The sequence below is a fragment of the Amblyomma mixtum genome, chromosome 3 (assembly GCF_055824585.1).
Source record: "Amblyomma mixtum isolate Tamu chromosome 3, ASM5582458v1, whole genome shotgun sequence".
Classification (NCBI taxonomy): Eukaryota; Metazoa; Arthropoda; class Arachnida; order Ixodida; family Ixodidae; genus Amblyomma; species Amblyomma mixtum.
In genome coordinates this window covers 72194782-72218505 of record NC_143014.1, presented here as the reverse complement: position 1 = coordinate 72218505, position 23724 = coordinate 72194782, and the positions used below count along the sequence as shown (strand labels likewise).

Genomic DNA, 23724 nt, shown 5'->3' with positions numbered 1-23724 from the left:
CTCCTTGAGGAATCTGATGACGCGCTTTCAAGACTATGCTGAGAGCAGTGTCGGCCGCTCACTTCGAGGTGGCGAGCACGCACGCTTCGTTCACTCAGGGTGCACATGACAGCACTACAATATGGTAGCACAAGAGTGCAATCACATGTTTTTTTTTTTTTTTAATATTTCGCGGGATTTCTTTAAATGCTGGAAAAAAGGACTATGTAGAAGATACGTTGATACAAGAAATACTGGATGGGCCGTTTTATAATCCCCTCTACAACTTAAAGAAATGCACGTAACCCTAAAGTGAATATAAAAATTTTTGCATAAATAGCCCAAGCTAATTAACTAATTAGCGCAATTTTAGAAATACTCTGAGGAGTGTCACATGACGGGAAAAAATATGTCTTTGGTTTCACCCAGCTCCGGTGCACCACTTTTTTTAAATTCTTGGTTCGAGTTACGTGAAACACCCTGTATACACATAAAGTCTGCAAATGCAGGAGTTGTAGAACAGTAATGAAGCAGTGGCTAAAGTAGTCACAAGGCTTCACATGGATGTGTACCATACTTACACGATTGGAAATCGACTCGAATGTAAGTTGACCCCCCCCCCCCCCCCCCCCCCCCCCTCATATTGCATATCAGGAGAAAAAAAAAAAGTAAGCGCGTGCACATTCCAAAACTGTGGACACATTCCAAAATGAAAAGCTTGGAGGAATTTTAAGCTTCACTTTTAAGAGTAGATTGCGATAGCGTCATTGGGCCGCTGCTGCTTAGTAGCCACAATCGCTCGCTGCACGTGGGGAGGGGGTGCAAGCTCTGCGTGTTTGCACAGCAGCTGCTCAAGGCCAGCATGAAGAGCGACACGACGGAGTCGCGGCAGCCTGGCAATGCCTGCTTTTTAGTTAATAGACTACTCGTCCTCACTAGCACTGTCGTTGCGATCACTGCTGCGGGGTCACAGAACATTGTCCTAACGTTGTCGTCCAGCGAAATCCCCCACTTCGCAAACAACCACACCATGCCATCGTGTGGAACAGCTCAAAAATTTGCCCTGCTGCAGTTGCCACTCCTGTATCTCACCCCTTCCGAGATGTTGAACTTGTGGCTCAGCGCACAGTTGTTTCTTCAGCGTAAAGAATGGCAGCCATCTTGAATGTACGCATGAATGAGTGGCGGACGCTTACCGGACCCGCAGCACAAATGACGATTGGCGAAGCACATTCAAAACTAGTAAAACGTGGCCGGCAGTTGTCAAGATGCGTTCAGCACAGCCAAAGAGAAACTATGCGTGCTATGCGTGAGTGGCGTCAGCTCTTCCATCAGCTACCAACACTCCCTGGAAGCGCTGCCGTTCCGAGTGGCAGTGCCACCGCTATTGGAACTGTGGCACTTTCATCAACTATCGACACTCCCTTGAGCACCGAGTGTGCAGTTGAAAGTAAAAAGAAAAAAGAAAAATCTTTGCAAAAAAATGGGCAGAATAGCTGAATGCAATTGGGTAGAACCATAAAGCAGACAAAATTGCAACCACTCTGTAGCATCCCCGATATCTCGTTTGTCTCGCCTATATTTATGGTGCTATGCTTTGGTTTCAATTGTAAGTCAACCTCCCCACTTTGGATTTTCAAATTTTAAAAAATCGATCGATTTACAGGCGTGTAAATACAATAACTAAATTGTGAGGAGCCTGCAGCCTTATTTTCTTTCCTCTCTGCACCAACAACGATAAACGGCAAGTAACCTGTGAAGGAAGGTGCTTGGACAGTTTCCTTCACAAGAGGTTGGAGGATAGGCTCAGCCATGCCTTAGACAGAAAACCTTGAGCTGTAGACCACAGTGCCCCTTCATTGTTGTTTTCTGAATTGCATTATTGAAGAGCTGCACTGCTTGAAATTACGTACCAGTTAACAAAGACAAACCAGAAAGATTAAGTGATAACCATTTCTTTCTTCATTAACTGTTTTGTGTTTTCTGTAATTTCAAGCAGCGCTGCTTCTGAACAATGCTGTTAAATCTGGCCCGATCACAAGCACTTCAGAAATGCAGCTGATGGGGCTGCTACAGACTCAGAGCAGTAATGTAGTTGTCACCCTGTAATGAGATTAGTGTAACATCATCATCATCAGCAGCAGCAGCCTGACTACTCCCACTGCAGGGCAAAGGCCTCTCCCATGTCTCTCCAATTAACCCTGTCCTTTGTCAGTTGCCGCCACTGTATCCCCGCAAACTTCTTAATCTCATCTGCCCACCTAACTTTCCGCCGTCCCCTGCTACGTTTGCTTTCTCTTGGAATCCACTCCGTTACCCTTAAGGACCAGCGGTTATCTTCCCTTCGCATTACATGTCCTGCCCAAGCCCATTTCTTCCTCTTGATTTCAACTAAGATGTCATTAACGCGCGTTTGTTCCCTCACCCACTCCGCCCGCTTTCGATCTCTTAACGTTACACCTATCATTTTCCTTTCCATAGATCGCTGCGTTGTTCTTAACATAGTGGTGAACATATATTGTTTAGCATAAAGTGTCACTATTCCCTGCACCAGTTCATGCATGTGGCTCAGATTACTTGACCTTGTTGTGTGTTGTTGGCCACAGCGTCTGAAAACAAACCACACAGAAGGCATTATTTTATCTGGGAGAGAGAGAGAGGAAGAGGGAAGGCAGGGATGTTAACCGCAAGGGTATTCTGGTTGGCTACTCTGCACTGGGGAGGAGGGATGAGGGGATTGAAAAGGGAAAGAGAAGGAGCGAGGGAGCGTGGCTTTCAATAGCAACTTTCTTATTTGTTGAAAGATTTTGATGAAACTCTTTTTGCATGTTAGTAATGCTTTCAAACTTAAGTGCTCAAAATTTCAGCATTATATCTGAAGAACCATTATGTACCAATTTTTCTCTTCTAAACCTTGTGAAATACTTGCAGACTAGACAAAATGTGACAGAAGACCGGTTCAGCATTCACTGTAATCCTGAATACAGGCTATGCATGATGACCTTCTTACATTTTTTTTTTTTTCCACAATATATAGACATCTAAACTGTAAGCAAGATGTCACACTAAAAATCTACAATTCATTAAAATGAAAAAGCAAGAACGTCATCACATAGAGCGGAGTTCTGTAAGTCCAATAGAACTTACGGGGTCAAATAGACAAAGCAGTAATGAAGAAATCTGCTTCACAAGGTGAATATATCTAGCCAGAAAACCAGAACAGAGAAAAATGACTATTTTTCAAGCATTTCCTGATATGAGCCACTGGGGTGCACGAAACAATTTTATTAGAGTACTTCCTGGTGAATTTCATCAGTGAAACTTTAAAAGCATAGAAAACGAGGCATATGGGCGGATATGGCGATTTTCAAATAAACACTTTTTTGGTCATTTTTGCGCGATTTGAAGCCGCGGCACCTCCTTTAATTAAAGGATGTTTGTATATGACTAAGGCCTCTAATTTTCAGCGATGGAAAATTCCGCTAATTGAGAACAAAGTACGTGCAATATTCTGTGGAAAGCCTCTCACTTATTAACATAAACAGTCTTTCGTGCAGCAGCGGCTGCGTGCTCCGCCTCGATGGCAAGTGTCGTTGAGAAGTTGGCTTTCCCTCGCCCCTCACAAGCCTGGTGGGTGAGCTTGCTGTGGATACTTTGAAGAGCAGCGAAAAAAAAAATTCACGTTACATCCGTATTCCAAATATAGTGCAAGGTGCTTTCTAAAGCAGATGATTAAGGGAAAAAAGTCGCATTTTATTTGTGCAAATACATTAATATTTCTTCCTACAGGCACCAATATCGGGGCCTAACCCGTAGAAGTGCGTAGGCACGTTTATGCCAGAATTGTAATGCTTGAGAGGATGCATGCATGTCAAGGCATCTGCACAACTTCTTTTGGCTGCCAAATTCTTTGTTTCAAGAAAATTTGAATGATTAAAATTAATAAAATTCTCATTATGCTATCATTCCTACTCACGTCCACAAACGCTTTCTTCACAGTTGTGACTGTGTGGGAATCCTAAAGGAGCGCAACGTTGATGTGGAGAAGCGATTGGTTCGTTATGGAGGCACACGCAACAAGAAGCGCAGCACAAAGTGTCGTCTTGTGTTTCGTGTTGTGCTTCCTGCCCAGCAAGGGCACGACAGTGGAGGCCTCCCATCAGAGATTCTGCAGGTTGCTTCAGCTCCCATTCTGTGCAGTAAGTGTTCTTCTCTTCTTCCCATTTTAAAAGTCTTATGTAATATTTTTTGGGGGGTGTAATGATTGTTTGCGCCATCTTGCTGCTCATGAGAAATCTGGTCTGCCCACTGGTCTTCACTGTGTGCTTGAAAATCAATATCCTTGTCATAGCAAACTGCTGTCGCCCGCTGGGACGACTGGGGTAAAGCTTGGGGGTGAAAAGTAGGCTTAATACCCATAGGGTTACATGGAAGCTAAAGTTTTCAAAGCAGTTTTCTGATTTCTCAGTGTATGATGTCCCTTTGTAAAGAACAACCAAATTCTTTCTATAACAGGTTCTGAAAGTATGAAGAGTCATTTCGAAGGTGATGTATTCTTGAAACATAACGTTATGTGTGTATGGGGGGATTTCCTGCTGGGGGTACGGGATGGGTGCGCGGCGCATAGAAACACATGCAAGTAAAACTTTCAGAAATATTTTTCTCGTTTGACAGAGTACGCATGGAGGTGGCTGATTGCTAACAGTTGGCAAGTGCTTTGAAGAAGAAGAATGTGAGAAAGTATGCTTCATCATTTAGAAGCTATCTTTTTAAAACGCCACAGTAAATGTGTGTTGTGAAGCTAGATATACCCCCAAAAGGCACTCCGTTCACTTTCACACAAGCTTCTCGCAATCACGCAAGCTTCTCATGTAGTCTGACATTTCTACCACACACGCTACATTTCCTCACACATGCTGCCATGCAAGCGATAGCAAGGTTTACATTGAGGACAGTCCTCAACAGCACAATAAATGAACTGCACATTGTAGCAGACAACTAGCACCACGATTACACACATATAGGTGGCACTGGTGGCCGCCGGAGCTGGAGGTCGCCCGGGGGTATCGTCTGCAGTGCCTTCTGCTACAGTGAAAGGTTCTCTTTCATGCTTTTGCCATGGCGTTCGAGAACAGCTTTTTCATGTAATGCTGTCTAGGCTGTCTAGTTTGGACGACTGTATTAGCAAATTCAGTGCACATGGCAGCATATCGGACTACATGAGAAGCTTGCGCGATTCGGGTAAAACACCCAGCAGATCTCTGAGCACCTTTTGGGGTATGTGCGGCTTTACAACACACATTTGTCTCGTTTTAAAAAGATAGCTTCGAAATGATTTAGCATACTTTCTCATACACTACTTCTTCAAAGCTCTTGCCAACTATTAACAAACAGCCGCCTCCATGGGTGCTCTGTGAAACAAAAGAAATATTTAAGAAAGTTTTGCTTGCTTCTATCTTAAAGTGCCACACTCCTGTTTCATACCCCCATCCGAGAATCGTCCCCATTCGCATGTAACGGAATATTTTAAAAATGCATCGCTTTTGAAATAACGCTTCATACTTTCAGAATCTGTTCTAGGATGAACTTGGTTGTTCTTCACGAAGGGACGATATCGTAGGTGCTCTGTGAAATCACAAAACTGCTTTGAAAACTTTTGCCTTTATGTATTCCTATGGGCACTAAGCCTGCCTTTCACCACCAAGTTTTATCTCTAGTCGTCCCAGCCGGCGACAGCAGCGCCACCGCATTTTGCTTATGTCACAGGTTGGTGTTGGCCTGTAGGTGCATTGCTTTTCCTTGTTTTCTCTATTTATACACACTCATGCTGGCAGTTACGACCCTATCCTCATTTTCTGCTCTGCACTGCTATCCTCATTTTCTGCCCTGCACTGAATGAATGTTGATTAACTTTAAAAGGGCAGACAAAAGGTGCCTGTAGTAAGTTCAGGTAAAAAGAAGAGAGTTTGAGTGACTCTTGATTTCATTGTCATTTTTTTGTTGTTTCTTATTCATGTCTTTATTTTTGCTTTGATTTTTCAGCCCAACCTCCTGGTATCCCAGAAATATCTAAGAAGTCCTTGTCTGAGTGCTCAGTTAAAGGAGATGTAGAATTATTCATTATTGGAAAAAATTTTCTCAAGGATACAAAGGTGTTGTTCAAGGAACCTGCTTCTGGTAAGTACAACCTCAGGTAGCTACGATTGTATTGTTCTGTTGTATATGTCATTTTTGTTTACATTTATCTGTGAGTGGAGTTCCGTTTCTGTTTTGGAGCATAGGTTTTGATGACGTTATCAATGTGTAGTTAATCTAATAAAGCACTTAATCATAACTGTTTTCTATTTACAGATAGCTTAGGAGATTGTGAGCCAAATTATGTCTGGGAAAAATGTGTCATTCCAGAAAAGGAATATTTGCAACCGGTAAGTTGGCTGTAACAACTGTGCAGGTTTTTGAAAACAAAGATTGTTATGATTGCCACAACCACCTTTTGTCTGTACTAATAATCTTTTATTTATTTATTAGTACCTCAAAGGCCCACTAGGGGCATTACATGAGGTGTGGGCATACATATCATTGAAAAAAATCAGTGATCTGTTCTTTTGATGGCCATTAGTTGTAAGTACTAGTCACCCTGTTTTTACTAATGGTCCTTTGTTTATTTATTTCATAATACTGCAATCCCAATAGGGATTTTTTCAGGGTGGGTGCATGAATAATAAAAAAAAGAAAATTGCAAGACAGGTGTCAAAAGTTCAGGCAAAAAACTCGGACATAAAAGTAACAATATTAAACAACCGCTCATCGGCAATAAACACAGAAAATAATACGTAGTACAGGTGTTAATTTAATGGTCCTTTACTAATGGTACTTGTTCTCAACTAGATTGTTCTTTGTTTCCTGTTTACCAATTCATGGCACTGAATTAAAAAGTCTGGTTGTAATTTTGTGCATTGGAGGTATTTCTGCTTTAGTTTTTATGTTGTTAATGTCAAGTCTAATGAAGCAAATCTGTGTGTTAAATTTTTGCCTGTTTTCTGGGAGTTGCACTGCATCTATAGCATTCATCAGTTAATGCTAGGTGGCGACAAGTAGGGGAACTCCTCCTATGGTTAGATTCAGGGAAGTGGCCTTTCCTATTATTCATCGTTATCATCATCATCAGCCTGACTACGCCCACTGCAGGGCAAAGGCCTCTCCCATGTCTCTCCAATTAACCCTGTCCTTTGCCAGTTGGGGCGCCACCGTATCCCCGCAAACTTCTTAATCTCATCTGCCCACCTAACTTTCTGCCGCGTTTTTCCCCTCACCCACTCACCCTGCTTCCGATCTCTTAATGTTACACCTATCATTTTCCTTTCCATAGCTCACTGCGTTGTCCTTAACTTAAGCTGAACCCTCTTTGTTAGCCTCCATGTTTCTGCCCCATAGGTGAGAACTGGTAAGATTCAGCTGTTGTATACTTTTCTTTTGAGGGATATTGGTTAACTGCCATTCACAATCTGAGAGAACCTGCCGTATGCGCTCCACCCCATTCTTATTCTTCTAGTGATTTCCCTCTCATGATCCGGATCTGCGGTCACTACCTACCCTAAGTAGACATATTCTCTTACTACTTCAAGCACCTCGCTACCAATTGCGAACTGCTGTTCCCTTGATAGACTGTTGAACATTGCTTTGGTTTTCTGCATGTTAATTATTAGCCCCACCGTTCTGCTCTGCCTATCTAGCTCATTAATCATGCTTTGCAGTTCATGTCCTGAGTTACTTAGCAAGGCAATGTCATCAGCGAATTGCAGATTACTTAGGTATTCTCTATTAACTGTTATCCCCAACTGTTCCCAAGGCCCTGGAATACCTCCTGTAAACGGGCGTGAATAGCATTGCCGAGATTGTGTCTCCCTGCCTGACACCTTTCCTTATTGTAGTTTTATTGCTGACTTTATGAAGGACTATGGTAGCTATGCAATCGTTATAATCTTCCAATATTTCCCCATAACGCTCGTCTACACCCTGATTCCGCAATGCCTGCATGTCAGCTGAGGTTTCCACTGAGTCAAATGCTTTCTCGTAATCAATGAAGACTAGATATAGGGGTTGGTTATATTCTGCGCATTACTCTATCACCTGATTGATAGCGGTAATATTGTCTATTGTCAAGTACCCTTTGCGAAAACCTGCCTGATCATTCATTGAAGTCTAAGGTTGTCCTGACTCTATTAGCGAATACCTTAGTAAATACCTTGTAGGCAACGGACAGTAAGCTGATCGGTCTGTAATTCTTCAAGTCCTTGACGTCTCCTTTCTTATGAATTAAGATCATGTTAGTGTTCTTCCAAGCCTCTGGTACGCTCGAGGTCACAAGGCATTGCGTATACAGGGTGGCTAGTTTTTCTAGCACAATCTTTCCTCCATCCTTGTGAACAAATCTGCTATTACCTGATCCTCACCAGCTGCTTTCCCCCTTTGCATTCTCCTAAGGATTTCTTTACTTCTTCCTTCTTTACTGGTAGGATGTCCTATTGCTATGCTCTACTGCCTCTCTCATTAACATTCTGATTACATTCGCTACACTATAGATTTGTGTAGAACTCTTCGGCTTCTTTAACAATCTTATCCATTTTGCTTATGACATTGCCCTCTTTGTCTCTTAGCGCATACATCTGGTTTTTACCTATGCCTAATTTTCTTTTCACTGCTTTTAGGCTACCTCCGTTCTTTAGAGCATGCTTGATTTTCTTCATGTTAACTCTTTCCCTACCGCGCCCATTGAGCATCGTTAGCCTGCTAACGATCATTTCATGCCCCGATTTCAGAACCTTCTGCGTTGCTAATGACCGCGCTGCAGATGTAGTTTGTAGGCCAGGAACCAAAGTTTTGTTTCCGATGTAGTTTTCTTTTGTCCCGCGAGGGGGCATTTTCTAATGTGCTACGAAGAAATGAAGTCGCAGACCTGTGCTTATTGCCCGCCATGTTGCCCGCAGATGACGCCTTCGCCGCTCGACTTCAGAGCCTTCCGCGTTGCTTACAGGCACTATGCGCATATGGCTTGTAGCCGGAGAACTGAAGTTTTGTTTGCGATATAGTTTTTTTTGCCCCTACAAAACGGCATTTTTTGAACGCACTCCGAAGATGCGGTACCATCAAAGTCGCTTCGCAGCCTCCGCATGCGTGGCACGCGCTCTAAGACATAGCAAATCTCAGGACTCCGTTTCATCTGCGAGTGATTTAATCGATGTCCTGTGCAACAACGAGCCTGAAAATGTTGCAAGGTGCTTTTGATGATTCAGTTTTCACATCAGTGATGATGGAAACCAGCCTGAGACACAGGCAGCCGCACTCCGATGCACAACTATAGGGTTTCCAGTTATTGTTTTGTAGCAACAATACTATTCAAGATAGAAATGATTTTTTTTTTTTGCAGAGAGTGGCCAATAGAGTAACAAACATTTTGCATATTTCAGAAAATTTTTAACATTTTTTTCTTTTTAAATACAAGCGTGTTTTTGCAAGTTTCGTTGAATTTTTTTCTAAAATCTCGTTTTTAGCAAATAAAATTTTTTGTTGCAACATGGAATTTGTTGTTTGAACGTATATTAATAGGAAGCACCTTTATTCAGCTGCGTTTTTGGGTATTGCAATCAATATTGAATGCAATAGTTTTTACAGAAAAAAAAAATGTGCTGAAACCTTCAGAAAATGGTCATTTTCCCCATGGTAGGGAAAGAGTTAAACTTTCTTATGTCGGCTACCTTGCGCTTATTTATTAACTTCGATAGCTCTGCTCTGTCTGTTGAAGTGCAAGAACAGAGTTTGCTAGTAGCAGAATTGTTGACTTCCCAACATGTTTTACTTCATGTTTTGGCAATTATTTTACTTGGTCGGCATCTAAAGCAACTGCGTTGCAATATCTATGTCACCTCAAGTTTTTTTTTCTTCTTTCAGCTTAAGGCCCTTCTTTTTTTTTCCCACACTGATCCTGAGCTGTCTGTAGGGAAATAGAATACCAAGGCGATATGTTCTTCCTAAATGTGATTTCTTGCAATAATTGTATGTGTATATTTCATCATCATTGCATTCCTCTTGAAATGGAGTTACAGAAAAATTACAACACAGATGATGCACAGATAATGCAGCATCTTCATTTTGGGCTTTTATAGTCTCGAGCATTACAAACACACGAAGCAAAATAGCTTTGCGGAAAATTTTCAAATGGGGAGGTGAGTTTCATTAAGGCAAAATTTGCCACCCACATTCTGTAGCCATGCAAGTACAAGGCAAGCTGACTCATTTTCTGGGTAAGCCGTCTTGCAGTTGAAGGCTATAATTCATCCTGGCTCACGGCTGAAACTTGGTACCTGTGCTTGTCTTGGGCAGTCTAACTAGGAAGCCAGCAGTTGGCAGCAGGAAAGCCAGTGACATGCTGCTGATTTGCTTGTTTTGTTACGTATTGCTTTATACAGTAAACAGCCCATACATATTATACTGTAAAACCTCGCTAATTCGAAGTCACTGCGACCGCGAAAAATATTCGAATTAACAAACACGCAAAAAAAATGGCACCCAGGCAAAAAAATTACATCGCGGAAACATGCTCGTGTGCAAAAGTCTACCACCAGCTCGTAGCTCTTGCTGGCCAAAAGAGAGTTGACCGCAAATATAAGTCTACATATACCCCCCCCCTTCGCTCCCCCTGCTTAGCTCCCTGCTTCGTTCCACTGCCTTACTTTATTTTGTAGTTTCCTGTGGGTGGCATTGTGGCACGCTACTGAAAGCAATAAACGTGTAGTGATGCAATACAAGGACGGCAGTCTGAAGCCAATGGAGATCATAAGTGGAAAAACGACGCTGCGCCCTGCTTTCCACACCCGTGTGCGACTGACTAGTGGTAAACCGAACTGCAAGCAGTCCTGTAGTTTTGGATTCTGGCGTGATGCTGGCCTCGGAGATTTTCTTTAATGGAACTGATTTGCATACAAATTAACAACTTTTCTTGATGCCTAGAGACCCATGCGTCCTGCCGGGAACGGGCGCTGGAATGGGCGCCAGTATGGGGCGCGTGCTACCTGCCACTTGTCCAAAACTGACTCCACAAATAGGTCGCCTTTGCATATAGGTTGACCCCACAATTTCGGATGTTCATTTTTCTGAAGAAATATCAACTTATACACAGCAGTACTTAAATTACGTAATCAGAGATGCTGGTAACCTAACTCTCTAACTACGACACACCACCCAAAGAAACGGCATAGGCCAACGTTGCGGGCACAGAGCAAGAATGATTGAGTTGCAGGACAAGTTCAGGTGCTCATTTTGGCAGTCCACAAGCCGTAGCATAGACTGCTTTTTGTGCTGGGAGTACTGGGGCTGGGGCGCTTCGCATAACAAGCATCAGCATCGCTCCACAGCGCCATCTCACGACTTTGAGGGGCCGTCGCGCCACTGGTTTGTGGCAAAATCAGGATTAGACATTCCCGCGTAACACCCCCGATCTTGAATTAATCGTACCGGTACAAGCTGCCGCTTCAGATTATCCGATGAAATTTGCATTAGAAATTACGGGACCGCAGAAATTCTTCGAATTGTCGGCGATTTCAAATTATTGAAGTTTTACTGTATATGGCCTTTCATCTCAAACGCCAAGTACCATTTGTCGGCAGCCAAGCTGTGTCCTTGGTACAAAAGTGCCACAGCCACTAAATAGGGCTATGGAGCAAGTTGCAGAGAAGTTGTCAAAACGTTTGGAGACAGTTTTGTCGAATGAAACTTGCAAAATGAGTTATCAGATAAAGTTGGTGAGAAGCTTCCTGCTCATCCACCTTGTGTGCAGGATGTGACACTGAGTGTCAGAGTTATTCTTGGTGCCTCAGCAGAGTTGATGCATTCATGCTTGCAGACTCACCTGATTTGTCGTGTGCCAGCCTACCGAAACCCGGACATGGGGCACCTTGTGGTGGTGCACCTGGTGGTGACCAGTGGGGGCAGGGCCAGCGAGCCCCACCCATTCACCTATGTACCGCTGGCAGGTAGGTCTCCTTGGCCCCCAGTCTCCCACGAGGCTCCTGTGTGTATGGGGGAGGGCAGGGGGACCGTGCCTCTGCTACATGGGTATGCTCTCTGTTGCGCCCTGTTTGTGCTGTACATCAGGGTGGGCAACCCAGTCAGTGCTAGAGAGAGGCGGGAGCAGCAGTCTGGCTTGATCTCTGCCGACAGCATAGGCAAACTCCAGAAATGCAGCTTTGGAACCATGGATGGCCGGTGGCTGCCAGTACAGCATTATGCCTAGCACATTGTACGATTTTGGCCCTCACTTTAAAGGGTTTTTTTTTTTTTTCTGTGCTTTGCCATCCAGAAACAGACTGAACTATAAGAGCAGGCTTTCTTAAAAATGTAAGCACAATTAATGTCACTGGACAGCAATTAAGCATGGGCCAATAGTTCATAAGAGTCTTAGTGTTTCAGGCTACTTGTTGTAAGAAATGACAGCAAAAGTAAATATAAGTAAGATGTGAGCAGTCGCTAAGTTTTTGAAAATTCCAAGGAACTGGGAACAATTGGATGAGTTATTTGATTGATTTTGACTTTGCTGTTTAGGTTTGACAGCGTTGAAAACCTGCCAGAAAACACCAGCTTCAAGAAAACTGTAATGCTTGTTCACCTTATAAAAGCCAACTTAAATCTCAACTCTGTGAAGTTGCATTAGATCTAAGGGGTGACAGAGCAATATGCTCATGAGTGAGTGTTTGTGTGCATGTGTATTGTGCAAGTCATTTGTTTATAGTGACATTCCTCCAGTTTAGTGACAAATACAGCCTTCCTAGCCTTGTGTATTGTCCTTTGGGGAAGCCATGGGGCCCAAGATACAACAAAGTATACCTACACAATGACAAAAATACAGGTATTGGACATTTGTGTAAAAGTCCGTGTTTTGATCATGCCATTAGTGGAGCTATATTGCACAGTTTAACCAATTTTTCCGTTCTATGAGAACACAAGGCAGACTGAAGCCAAACTAGTATGCTCTGGTGGATAACAGCAAAAAGAATGTGTTGATGGTAAGCCAGCATCACTGGAAGGGGTCAATGACTGGACTGCTGTTCCTCAAGCTAGGTATGAAAGTGGTCCTCATTGCACTTTACTAACTTTAGTAAGTTTTATATGGCCAAACAAATGCAGATATAACTGTAGAGCTAAACGAGTTCTAGCTCTAATTGTTGCTGGTGTTGCGTTTGTCAACATTAGTTTGTCGCACTCGGAGCTTCACAAGTTCTGCAGCTAGATTAGCAAAGTACTCTGTGTTTCAGTGCTGTCTTGCTTGCAGCCAATTTGCGAAGGTTTTTGTCACTGCTTTCAGAGCTTTATCGGCTTACCCACTCTTGCTCGCCGTCCATCCTTTTTTGTTGTTGTTAGAAAACACACTCACACACAAACACACATCAGGCTGTCATTGTGTGCAGAAGAAAGAGAAAGTGTGCACCTGTTGTTTTGCTAATTGTTGCGCTTTTGTTGCCACGTGGCAGCGTGCTGAGGGTCTGCCTCTCATGTAGACAGCTTTCCTCCAGCCCCAGAGGAGCAGCGCACTCTGCTCTTCTGTGTGGCATGGGGGCTTCTAGGTTATTTTTTCCTTCTGCTTTTTGTTTTGTACATGTTTTAATTTTACGGTTTGTGTGCAAGGGTGTGTGTGCGTGTCGATCAGGCGAGTGGGAGAGTGCAAGGTGCGCAGCTGTGCAGCAGGGCCCAGGCAGAGTCCCTTCTCCCTCCCTGCCCATGTGCCAGTGGTGCAGGGCAGCTCCTGTTCCTCGCACTGTCTTCTTTCTTAGTGCCTCTTGTCTCATCCTCAAGCTGGTGTGAGTGCTGATGCGTGCATGGTAGGATGCGTGCAAGAGCAACATTTCCAGACTGAAAGCCGTGCACAGTCAGCGGGGGGAAACAGAAAAAAAAAATAAAAATAAAGGGTGTCCTTGCGGCACTGCTGCCATGCTAAAGTAGAAGGGACAAAAGGTTGCAAAATGGTAAATTCCAATCAGCATAGGGCTGAGGCTGTGAAAATTGGCTTCTAAGTTGTGGCAGTTTCATGTCTTTCACTCTGGAATGAGCACATTGGGTGAATGGTGTCTGAGTGCTTCGAAAATGGCCTTAATCTGTTCTTCTGTGGTCTTTTATGTGCAGTGTCATGCACCGTATTCTTTGGGGCATAAGTAAAGCTAATGGTGTTGTTCCAAGCACATGTTTTAGCCGATCATTAGTTGACCAGTGTTCTCAGTTTGCATCCTTTTATTTTGGGTGGTTTGGGAAATGCTTAACCAAGTTAAGTTGTTCACATGTAATTGGTGTAGCATGGATATGTGATCTGACCTAATTTTTAAATTGTAAATTAGGTTGGGCAAGAGTTACTGTGGTAAGCTTAGTGCAGCATCCACAGTTTATGAATAATGGGAGTGAAAGAATTCAGCGCTAGTACTATTAAAAATATGGTAGATAAATCAAAAAGAATTGAAGAGCAAAGAATTGTTTTCCAGTTCAAGATCTCTGTGTTGTCCTGGTTTGAATGAGCTTGCATTTTTTTACTTGTTGTGTACGACTTTGAAGTATAAAATGCTTTTTGGGTGCTGTTACTACGGTTCTTTCAAATTGATTTGATGAATGAGATTGCTTTTTCAGAATTACTGTCATGATAGATGCTATGTCCTGAAAGGTACCTTGCCCATGATACAGCACAATCCTAGGGTTGAAGACCCATTTTCGAAGCATGTGCTTGAATGTGGTGTGCATGGGTGTGTGTATGCGTGTCTGACTTAACTGATTAGTTTTATTGGCTTGCCATTATTCGGCTTAGCAATGCAAATATACCATCTTCACTGCAGCAGTGCCTCAGGTGCAGGAAATGCCTTAGGCTTGGCATGTTAGCTCGACTGGAATAAAGACGAAACCAGTAGTTGTCTGGCCAGTAAAATTTTGGCAAACGATAGATTTTCTGCCTTTGGTTTGTCACCTGGGGTGCAGTAAAGATATGGTTGTTTGCAGCATTATTGTTATCCTGAGAGAGGACACAGGCATCTGTCTCAAAATTGAAATCAAAAACTAAGTAGCGGCCAGGTGTGCACTGAATGGTGGACTGATAAAAGCTGTTTTTGGAGGCCAGCCTTCAGCACGTTTGGCCAAAGTGTGTGTTCCATGCTTTGTTTTTCTTTTATTTATTTTTTTATTTTTGACCTGCCTCATTTGAAGTGATGAGTCGCACCAAAAGAAATGTGGCACTGAAGAGCGAGAGAAAACTGTTGTGTTGTTCCTCCCCATTTCTCAGACTGCAGGTTAAAGGGATGAGCGCCCTCCCTGGGGTTTTCGGTGTGTTGTGCAAAGGGTGTGGTCGCTCACACCTCCCCTGCCTGGGCGGCTCCTCCTCCTCCTCCTCTCTCTGCCGCAGACGGAGGTTTTTCTCGACACTTTTTGTATATCCCCATTAAGCATTTGCATTGATTGTGCTTTGTGCGGTTGGACGTTATGTAAGCTGCAGCGACAGCACCGAATGGCTGCAACTGTGCACTGCATCTAAGGCGCCACTGGCCACTGGGCCTGCTTCATGCTGGTTTGCTTTGTTTTGCCAGCTCTGTGATGGGTGGGACTGTGAGGGCCATTGCTTTTTAGGAGATGCATGGGTACAGGAATAGTACAGGCCATCAGCCTACTTGCTTGTACCTCAGTTTGTTGTTTAGCCGTGTATCTTGCCCTGTCAGAAAATTTTGCCTGCTGGAGCTGAGGAAATCTCGCCAAAGTGCCGAGTGTTTAAGCTGTCGGATGAAATTTTGCTTTCCCATTTTAGTCAGAAGATGTTCACTGTTCAAGCTGTTACTGCTGATGAAATCAATCTCTTAATACTGCTTAAATATCCAGTTTTGCAAAATACTATGACCTCTCACTGCTAGCGCATGCATGTGGTAAGTATAAAGTTTTTCTGGCTGATAACCCATTCAAGTTGCAAGTTATTTAAGTACTTAATGCACTGTAGGAATTATTTTCTAGAGGTTGAAGCATGTTTCCTCAAGTCCCACCCATGTATGGCAGTAGGGCATATTTCTTGAATGTAATGACAGATAAAAACAAAACTGCTTGTCACTTGGCGCATTAGTATGCCACCATATCCTGAAGCAACACTCTGGTAGCCTATATAAGAATTTTAATTATTAGTTGATGCTTGCAGAATTCTTTGCCTGTAAATGGAAGATATATCTTTCTACTTTATATAGCAGACAGTATGTTGTAGTTAAGAAATTTTTACTGCAGTGCTGTATATTTTTCTACTTCATATAGCAGACAGTATGTTGTAGTTAAGAAATCTTTACTGCAGTGCTGTATATCTTTCTACTTCATATAGCAGACAGTATGTTGTGGTTAAGAAATCTTTCCTGCAGTGCTGTATCATTAATGTATGCGTTGTGCATATTTTTTGATTGTCATTGTTGCATGTGTCTGAGCTGTTAAGGCAAAAAAAAACTGGAAGGTTACTTTTTGTCTCTTGAAGCCCAAACACAAATTTCTTTCTCATTGTCTCAATCTCTAAAGGAATCCCACATGGCATTGTACTGTGGAAGTGAGGTTCACTCTAAGATTTTTTTTTTTTTTTGGAAGGCTAAGTATAAGGCCAGAAAGCAAACAGAGTAGGCTTGTGCGAATATTCGATAATTTTGAGTATTCGGCCGAAGAGTTAAGTGTTTGATATTCGATTCGGTCCAAATGTTTGTTTTTGAAATCTCAAAGTATTTGTCTCAAGTGAATAACGTTTCCAGAACACTTGCTTCATGCTGTTTCGGTTCGATGTGCTTCCTGCAGGACGGCATCGTGATTCACACACAGCTAAAAGCATCAGCCGCATAATGACACAGTCAAGTGGGGACTAGCTTTCGGAGGCAAGTGGCGATTGAAGGAAATGAAACAGTGTAGCATCCTTGCTCTCCACTCTCGTACGGCCCTGCTGACTGAACGGCAAACAGAACTGCCAACAGTCCCGTAGTTCCACATCCTGGGGCAGTGTACACTCTGGAGGTTATTCGGAAAACAGAAAGTTAGCCCTCGCCCTGCCTACTACCACTCGTCTGGGAAAATGAGCACGCCAAGTATACAGCGCGCAGTTCAGATTTTCGCTCTGGCACTGATGTGTATACAAATTGACGTTTTTTTTTTTTTTTTTTTTTTTTTTTTTTTTTTTTTTTACACACGGAGCTCCATGAATCACAGTTGGAAAAGGCACCATCAGAAGGCTTGTAATGCTGACGTGTCCGCTGAGCCAACCCAGACCCCGCAAATAGGTTGGCTCCGTGTGCAGCTCGAATCCCACAATTTTGGATAGCCATTTTTGCAAAAGGTTGACATTTTTTTTATATGTGGAGCTCCATGAATCATGATGGGAACGGAAACTGGCATGAGACACGTAATGCCCATGGCTCCATATGGCGGTCAAGTCCCCCAATTTCGAATGGTCATTTTTGATTAAAGTCATGTAGCTTCAATCAGCGAAACTAAACTTAAGTGCACTTCTTTTTTTTTTCGTGTGTGCCAAAACTATTTAAAATATTGACCTCAGAATTTTTTGTTTTTTTAATTAGCTTTGAATTCGCTTTCAACCAAAAAAGCACTATTCGCACAAGCCTAACACAGAGTCATTAGAATCTTTTTATCAGCATTCGTTATGTTGCACATCGAGCTTCACATTTAACTAATTCGACTGTCTGAAACCGCAATGTACAGGCGGCCATATCTTCAGCTGGCGTGCGTGACGGCCACTTTTTCTGCGCTCATGTGCTTTGCTACGAAGCTAACTTGTGGAAAGCTCAGTATTATGCACAGGCTTATTGAGCCTATGCTTAGCTTTGATATTTTCGCAAGTTTTCTTCGTCACAAGCTGCAGGAGCACGGAAAACGGCCGCCGCGCACGCTAGCTAAAGATTTGGCCGGCTGTACAAGGGGAGACATAGCTTTTTGTTACAGAAAGAAACGAAGGTAGAGCAAAAGGTAAATTTTCTTGGGCATCATTGTGGTGTTATTTTGCAACCATCTAGCTATTGTACAAAATGTTAGTAGCAGGTACATGATTCCCACTACCAAGTGCCTGAAATCCATGCAAGAAGCTTTGCAGGCTGAGAATAGTGTCTCCTGTTCACTTGGTGGTCTGGCCTTGTCATCTGCTTTAACTAGGCTGAATGGCCTCTCCACACTATTAGCAATTCATTCTAGATCTTTGTTTTTGCAAACAGCTCGGTATCTCCTTTTGATGATGGTCGTAATATGTGCACTGTTTTCTTGTTTCTCCTTTGTTGCCCTGTGGAGATGACCTTTGTTAACTCTTGTTGCAATGCCTCTTTACAGGTGGCTTGGTTGGTGCTGGTTGACAAACTGACTGCCACGTATCTGTCGTTCACGCACAGTGCCTCTTAGCTTCTTCTTGGGCGTGTATGCGGGTGGGAAGGGGCTTTGGTGACGCAGCCTTTGGAGCAGTGTGACTGTGTCCATCTCGAGGACGAGCAGCTCGAACAGATTGGCACGCCACAGGGCCATTTGCCTTGTGCTCGGTTTCCTTTCCTGCCAGGCTTTGGCCTGAGCTACCATGCGGAACGTGCGGGTGCCTGTCTCCTCCCCGATTTCTCGGGAGTGACACACAGCCGTGTGAAGCGTGACTTTGTGTGGCTTCCGAGACCGTGTGTATGGCTGGCGTGACACGTGGTGTGTGGATGTGATATATCAGATAGTTGCGATTTTTCTCTCTCTTTTTTTTTTTTATTCTCTCTTTCTCTGTCTTTTGCTAGGTGACCTAAAGGACTTGAATGTTGAGTAACAAAGTCTGTCTGGGTGCTTGGTGTGCAGCTGGCGTGCACTGAGAGGTCTGTGTTTTATGTCGAGCTGGGCACTCAAAAACTGAGCTGGGGCACTTTTGCCTGATCGGTTTCAAGTTGATTTTAGCTGATCAACTTCAAAATGTCTATTGCTGCGGAAACACCCTTTCTGAACAATGGAAAGTATTATCACTGCATAATGCTAAAAAAGTGCACATCTATACTGAGGTTGGTTCATGGTCATGCTTTGAGTTCTTAATTCACTCACTCATGTCAAAAATTAGGTACCAACAACAGTTTTCAGTGTAGGTGAAGGAGGGATGCTGCTTGAGAAACTAGTTCTGTTCGGTTAATGTTCATTTATCTTCTTTTTTACCCTCTATGGTCACGCTGTGGCACTCTACTTGTTAGCTTAAAATGATGAGATCAGTTACCAGCCTGTGGCCACATTTCAGCAAAGGTGAAATACTAAACTGCCCATGAACCAGTATTTCTCTGTGCATCACAAAGAGTCCTAGGTAGGGTCAAACTCAAGAATTTTTCATTGCAATGCATTTTGCTGTTTGAATGTTGCTTTGGGATGTGAGTCTTGACCCAACTTGTGTAACATTATATCCTTGCTCATGCTTTCTTCGGAAAGACTGCAAATTTTGGTGAGGCTGATAGCAGTGTTTTCAAGATCTGGGCAGCCTAATAGTACATGGGAATTATATTCTGTTTTATTTGTTTCCTCTGAGGCAGCTTTCAGACGGTCATAAATGTAGTAAAAGCACATAAAAACGCTGTCACAAGCATGTAACTGTTGTGGGCAGGCATCTAGGTTGGTAATTTGAAGCTGAAAGGAGGACATGTGCATTCCGGAGTAGTGTATTTGCAGCAAACACATTTTGCTTTTGGTTTCATTGGTATAATATGAGAGTGCGTTCTGCTTTTACCTCCTGACTTCTAGCACAGCATCTTATATTGATCCCACCAGCCTTCTTGATGCTGTGAATCATCTCAGTGTGTGCCTTCTGCTGAGTGACTGACAAAGTGCTGTGCATGGATGAATGTGCTTGGTTCGGAGCGGCTGGTCGGCATGCATGACAGTGTGTGTGGGTGTGCCTGAGTGTGAATGTGATGGCTCAAAGGTTGCGACACATTTACTGTGATTTCAAGCTGCCACCATGCTAAGGACAAGGGGAGTGTAATGACTAGCGACAACCTTGTCAGCGACTTGCGTAAAAAGTGCTGCTGCACGCTTTGATCTGCCCCTCATACCTTTGACATGGTGGCAGGGGGTGTTGTTTGGTGTTATCTGTCATTGGGTAACCTTTAAATTCTCTGGGAAATGTAGTGTCCTTTCTTTGATTACTCTTTTTTATTTTCCTGTCCTTTTGTTCAGTCATCTGTCTTTGCTTTTAATTTTTCTTATGGGAGAATAGTGTGTAACCGGTTTCCCTTTGACTGTAGGCGGAGGCCAATTACCGACTGGGTCACTAAGTGCCACAAAGGCAAAATCAAGTGCTAATGGTGCAGCTGGTTAGTACTGAAAATGTGTTATCTTGCATGCTGGGGTTACTGACTAGTGACTGTCCCTTTAAGCTGATGCAGTTTTACATATACCATATTTACTTGCCAGTTTGTGGACTTTTTTTTTTCTTAGGGCTTCAAAAAGGGGGCGCATAAATTACGTGGAGATTTTGAAAACACGTCCTAAAAAATACGCATACCCACTCCCACCCCGCCCCATGTTGTGTAGTTCCCTGTGGGATGGCATGAAAGTGCATGTGCAGTTCAAAGCAATAAGCACACAGTGATACTATTATGAAGCCAGCAGTCAGAAGTAAAGGGAGATAACAGATGATGAACCGGCACCCTCGCATGTGGCCCCAACTGACTAGTGGTAAACCAAACTGTAAACTGTTCTGTAGTTTCGGATTCCAGCGTGCGCTGGCGGTTACCAGAAGTTAGCTCTCGCAACTGTTCATCCAGGAAAGTGACCGCCGACATGAGCGAGCCGGGTAAACAGCACACAGTTCTTCCCCTCGCCACTCACACCTTTCGTAGCAGTACACGGCGACATGGCCACGCCGATCTTCCCAAGCCTGCCTTGCACGCTAGCGGTCTGGCACAGGAGAAAGCATAAAATATGCGAGTAAAAGTTTTAAAAAAAAAAAAGTCAGGGTGATAAATTAGGGGTGCGCAAATTATGCGTGGGCGCAAATTACATGAGTAAATACGGTACATTTCCTTTGACCAAGGTACTCCTGGGCTGCAATTAAGCATGAATATTTTTTGTGTGTTATTTCTTAAATGTATGAAGCACCACTGATGCAGATCTGGTTCGTAAATAAACATTTCGTATGAACCTCTATGCATAATTACGGATCACACTGGTTGCTCACTGTAGGCACATGCAAAGTTGTATTCCGTTCACTAACAGAGTTCACATTTGATTCCAGCCTGGCAGTATATATGCATGCAGCAATAATTTTTATTGCTTTAAATACTATTTCCTTGTGGTACGGTTGTCATTAATGAAGGAGGGCCATCAGAAGTCTGTAAAACATACCGTATTTTTTGTTTAAAATAAGGCTTTAAAAAGGGGTGCGCAAATTACGTGGAGATTTTGTGAACACATCCTAAAAAACTATACAAAGATCATGATGCGCAATATATACCATATACAGGGTGTCCCAGCTAAGTTGGACCAAGATTTTAAAAAAACCTAAGCGTTCTTCAGAACTGAAATTTCGTGGATGTTGTCAGGGTTTATCTAAAGTTACAGCACCATTTTTTTTGCTCGTCCTATTATAATAATTAGTTGAGATCAATTAATTAACTGTTTACATATAGCTTAAAATGTTCAGGCTTCAGTAGGGTAGATGTGGAGCTCTACAATTATTGTCCAACCCAGGCACTTCCAACGAGATAGACTTAGCTTTGGGGTTTTTATTCGGGATAAACGAAAGCCCATGGAGCTTAAAAAATGCCACGTGATAACACGCCCCATGCGCCTAAATGTGCCGCGATTACAGTGCTGTCATTCGTGCTTTGTAAAAAGCATGATTCCCTTTGCGCCTTTCGTGCTGCCGAAGACAGAGCTTCGCGTTGTGCTTGGTTCTGAGATAAGCGCCAGTGGGTTCGGGCGACAGTTGGAAGAAACCGCAGCTCCCGTTTCTGTGGCGATAATTGCACTCTCACGTTAGCAGAATGCATGTAGAGGAACGATGACAATCTCATGAGTTCGAATTTGGGAGCAAGACCCCAACAAGCTTGATAACGTTGTGTGAATTACATTGGAAAAATGGGAGCCGCGCTTTCTTTCAACTGCCCAAACCCACTGGCACTTTACCTTGGAACCAAGCAAAACACAAAGCTCTGTCTTGGGCAGCACGAAAGGCACGAAGCGAATGATGCTTTTTACAAAGCATGGATGAGAGCGCTGTAATCACGCCGGAGCGCGCTGTCACACGGTATTTTTTAAATTCCATGGGCTTCCGCGAGTAAAATTTTTTTTTAATCCGAGTAATAAATTAGGGGTGCACAAATTATGCGAGGATGAAAATTATGTGAGTAAATATGGTATATGGCCAATTGCATTGAAAGTACTGAAGTGGGGCAGCAGAATCATTGGAGGCTTACATTTCTTCAAACTCTTTTTTGCCACTAGTGCTTAGTAGTAATAGAAGTAGCAGTATTGCAAATATATTTAAATATTGGCTGACAAAATGTGTTTTAATAACTTCTCATGCTAAGTGCTAGCTTAAAAGCTTCATTCATGTCAGTTCACCTATAACGAGGCAAAAACTTGATGAGGGGAACGACAGACACTTCTCTTCCATCCCATCTGTTAGCGCTGTTCCATCGTCTCCAGCAAGATGAACCATCCTGTCCAATGTAGCCCTCTTCTTGATTGGAAGGGGGGGGGGAGGGGGCATTTCAAATAAACTGCAGCGGGCCATATGGTTAGGAAAATAGAAAACAATTTTGCACTTTTTTTTTATGCCTAATTTTGTATATTTCGTGTGTCAAACACTTTTTTATAAACATTCAGCCAATTGTGGCTACCACAGCCACTTTTTCTCAGCAGAAATATAGGTGCGAGCAATTGATGAGCTGAGCAAAGAGACTTGAAATCTGATGATAAACATGAATTCTGACTAAATTGTACTGGAAGTATGGAATATCCAGCTTTGGATTATTGCGTTTCTAGCGAACTGTTACTGCTTTGTCGGTTCTTCCAGCCAGAAGCTGTTTCATGCGCTTTCTGTGGCGCAAACAAAAACCACTCTGTAAAAGTGGCTCATTATCAAGTTATTTTCACTGCTGTCCAGCATTTCTGAGCTGTTATGCAGTGCTTTGGAAGCCTGTACTCCCCTCGACACATCCCGGTGCTTTCAGTCCATGAGTGGGTACAGTCCACATGCCTGTCTAGAGTGCTTGAATGCCGCCATGTCGCACAAAGGAAGGGAAATTTTTAAGCAGGTGTGCGGTTCTAGAGACAATACTTGCACTGGAGCAAAGCAGCATAGACACAATTTTCCCTTTCCCCTGCAATTGCACTCTATCAGCAGTAGATGAACCGAGTGAAGATTTCAGTTTGTTTGTTTCGCAGCATGCCACTTCAGTGCTCTGGACAGGCATGCTGACGACTGTACATTTGCAGTATCATTTAGCTATTGACAGTCGAAACTTCTAGCTGCTAGAAAAACAGCTTCCTCTACCATTTCACAGGATTCTTTGAAAATGCATATTTTAGCAGTAGTGGCCAGCTCTGGCAACTGCTCCCTATGTCGCCGTTGTTGTCTAGGTCAGCAAACATCGTCAGTGCATCTTCTCAAGATGGAACATGCTTCTCCACTTCACTGAAGTCAATGCATTATTGCTAAACTCGCATAATTCCTTCCCACAAAACGAGCTAATTGAAAATGCC

General features: G+C 43.2%; 1 protein-coding gene across 3 annotated transcripts in view; it reads left to right on the top strand.

Moving 5' to 3' along the window:
* The window catches only part of NFAT (nuclear factor of activated T cells 3), a 61464-nt gene that overhangs the window by 21186 nt on the left and 16554 nt on the right, over positions 1-23724 (top strand). For 2 of the 3 annotated variants that reach the window (XM_089579615.1, XM_089579616.1), the window contains exons 8-12: positions 3979-4178; positions 6022-6156; positions 6331-6404; positions 11879-12008; positions 20259-20327. In XM_089579615.1, the coding sequence (XP_089435741.1) occupies positions 3979-4178; positions 6022-6156; positions 6331-6404; positions 11879-12008; positions 20259-20327 (608 nt within the window). The remainder of the gene's footprint in view (positions 1-3978; positions 4179-6021; positions 6157-6330; positions 6405-11878; positions 12009-20258; positions 20328-23724) is intronic. The other variant, XM_089579617.1, reaches the window with a different exon arrangement.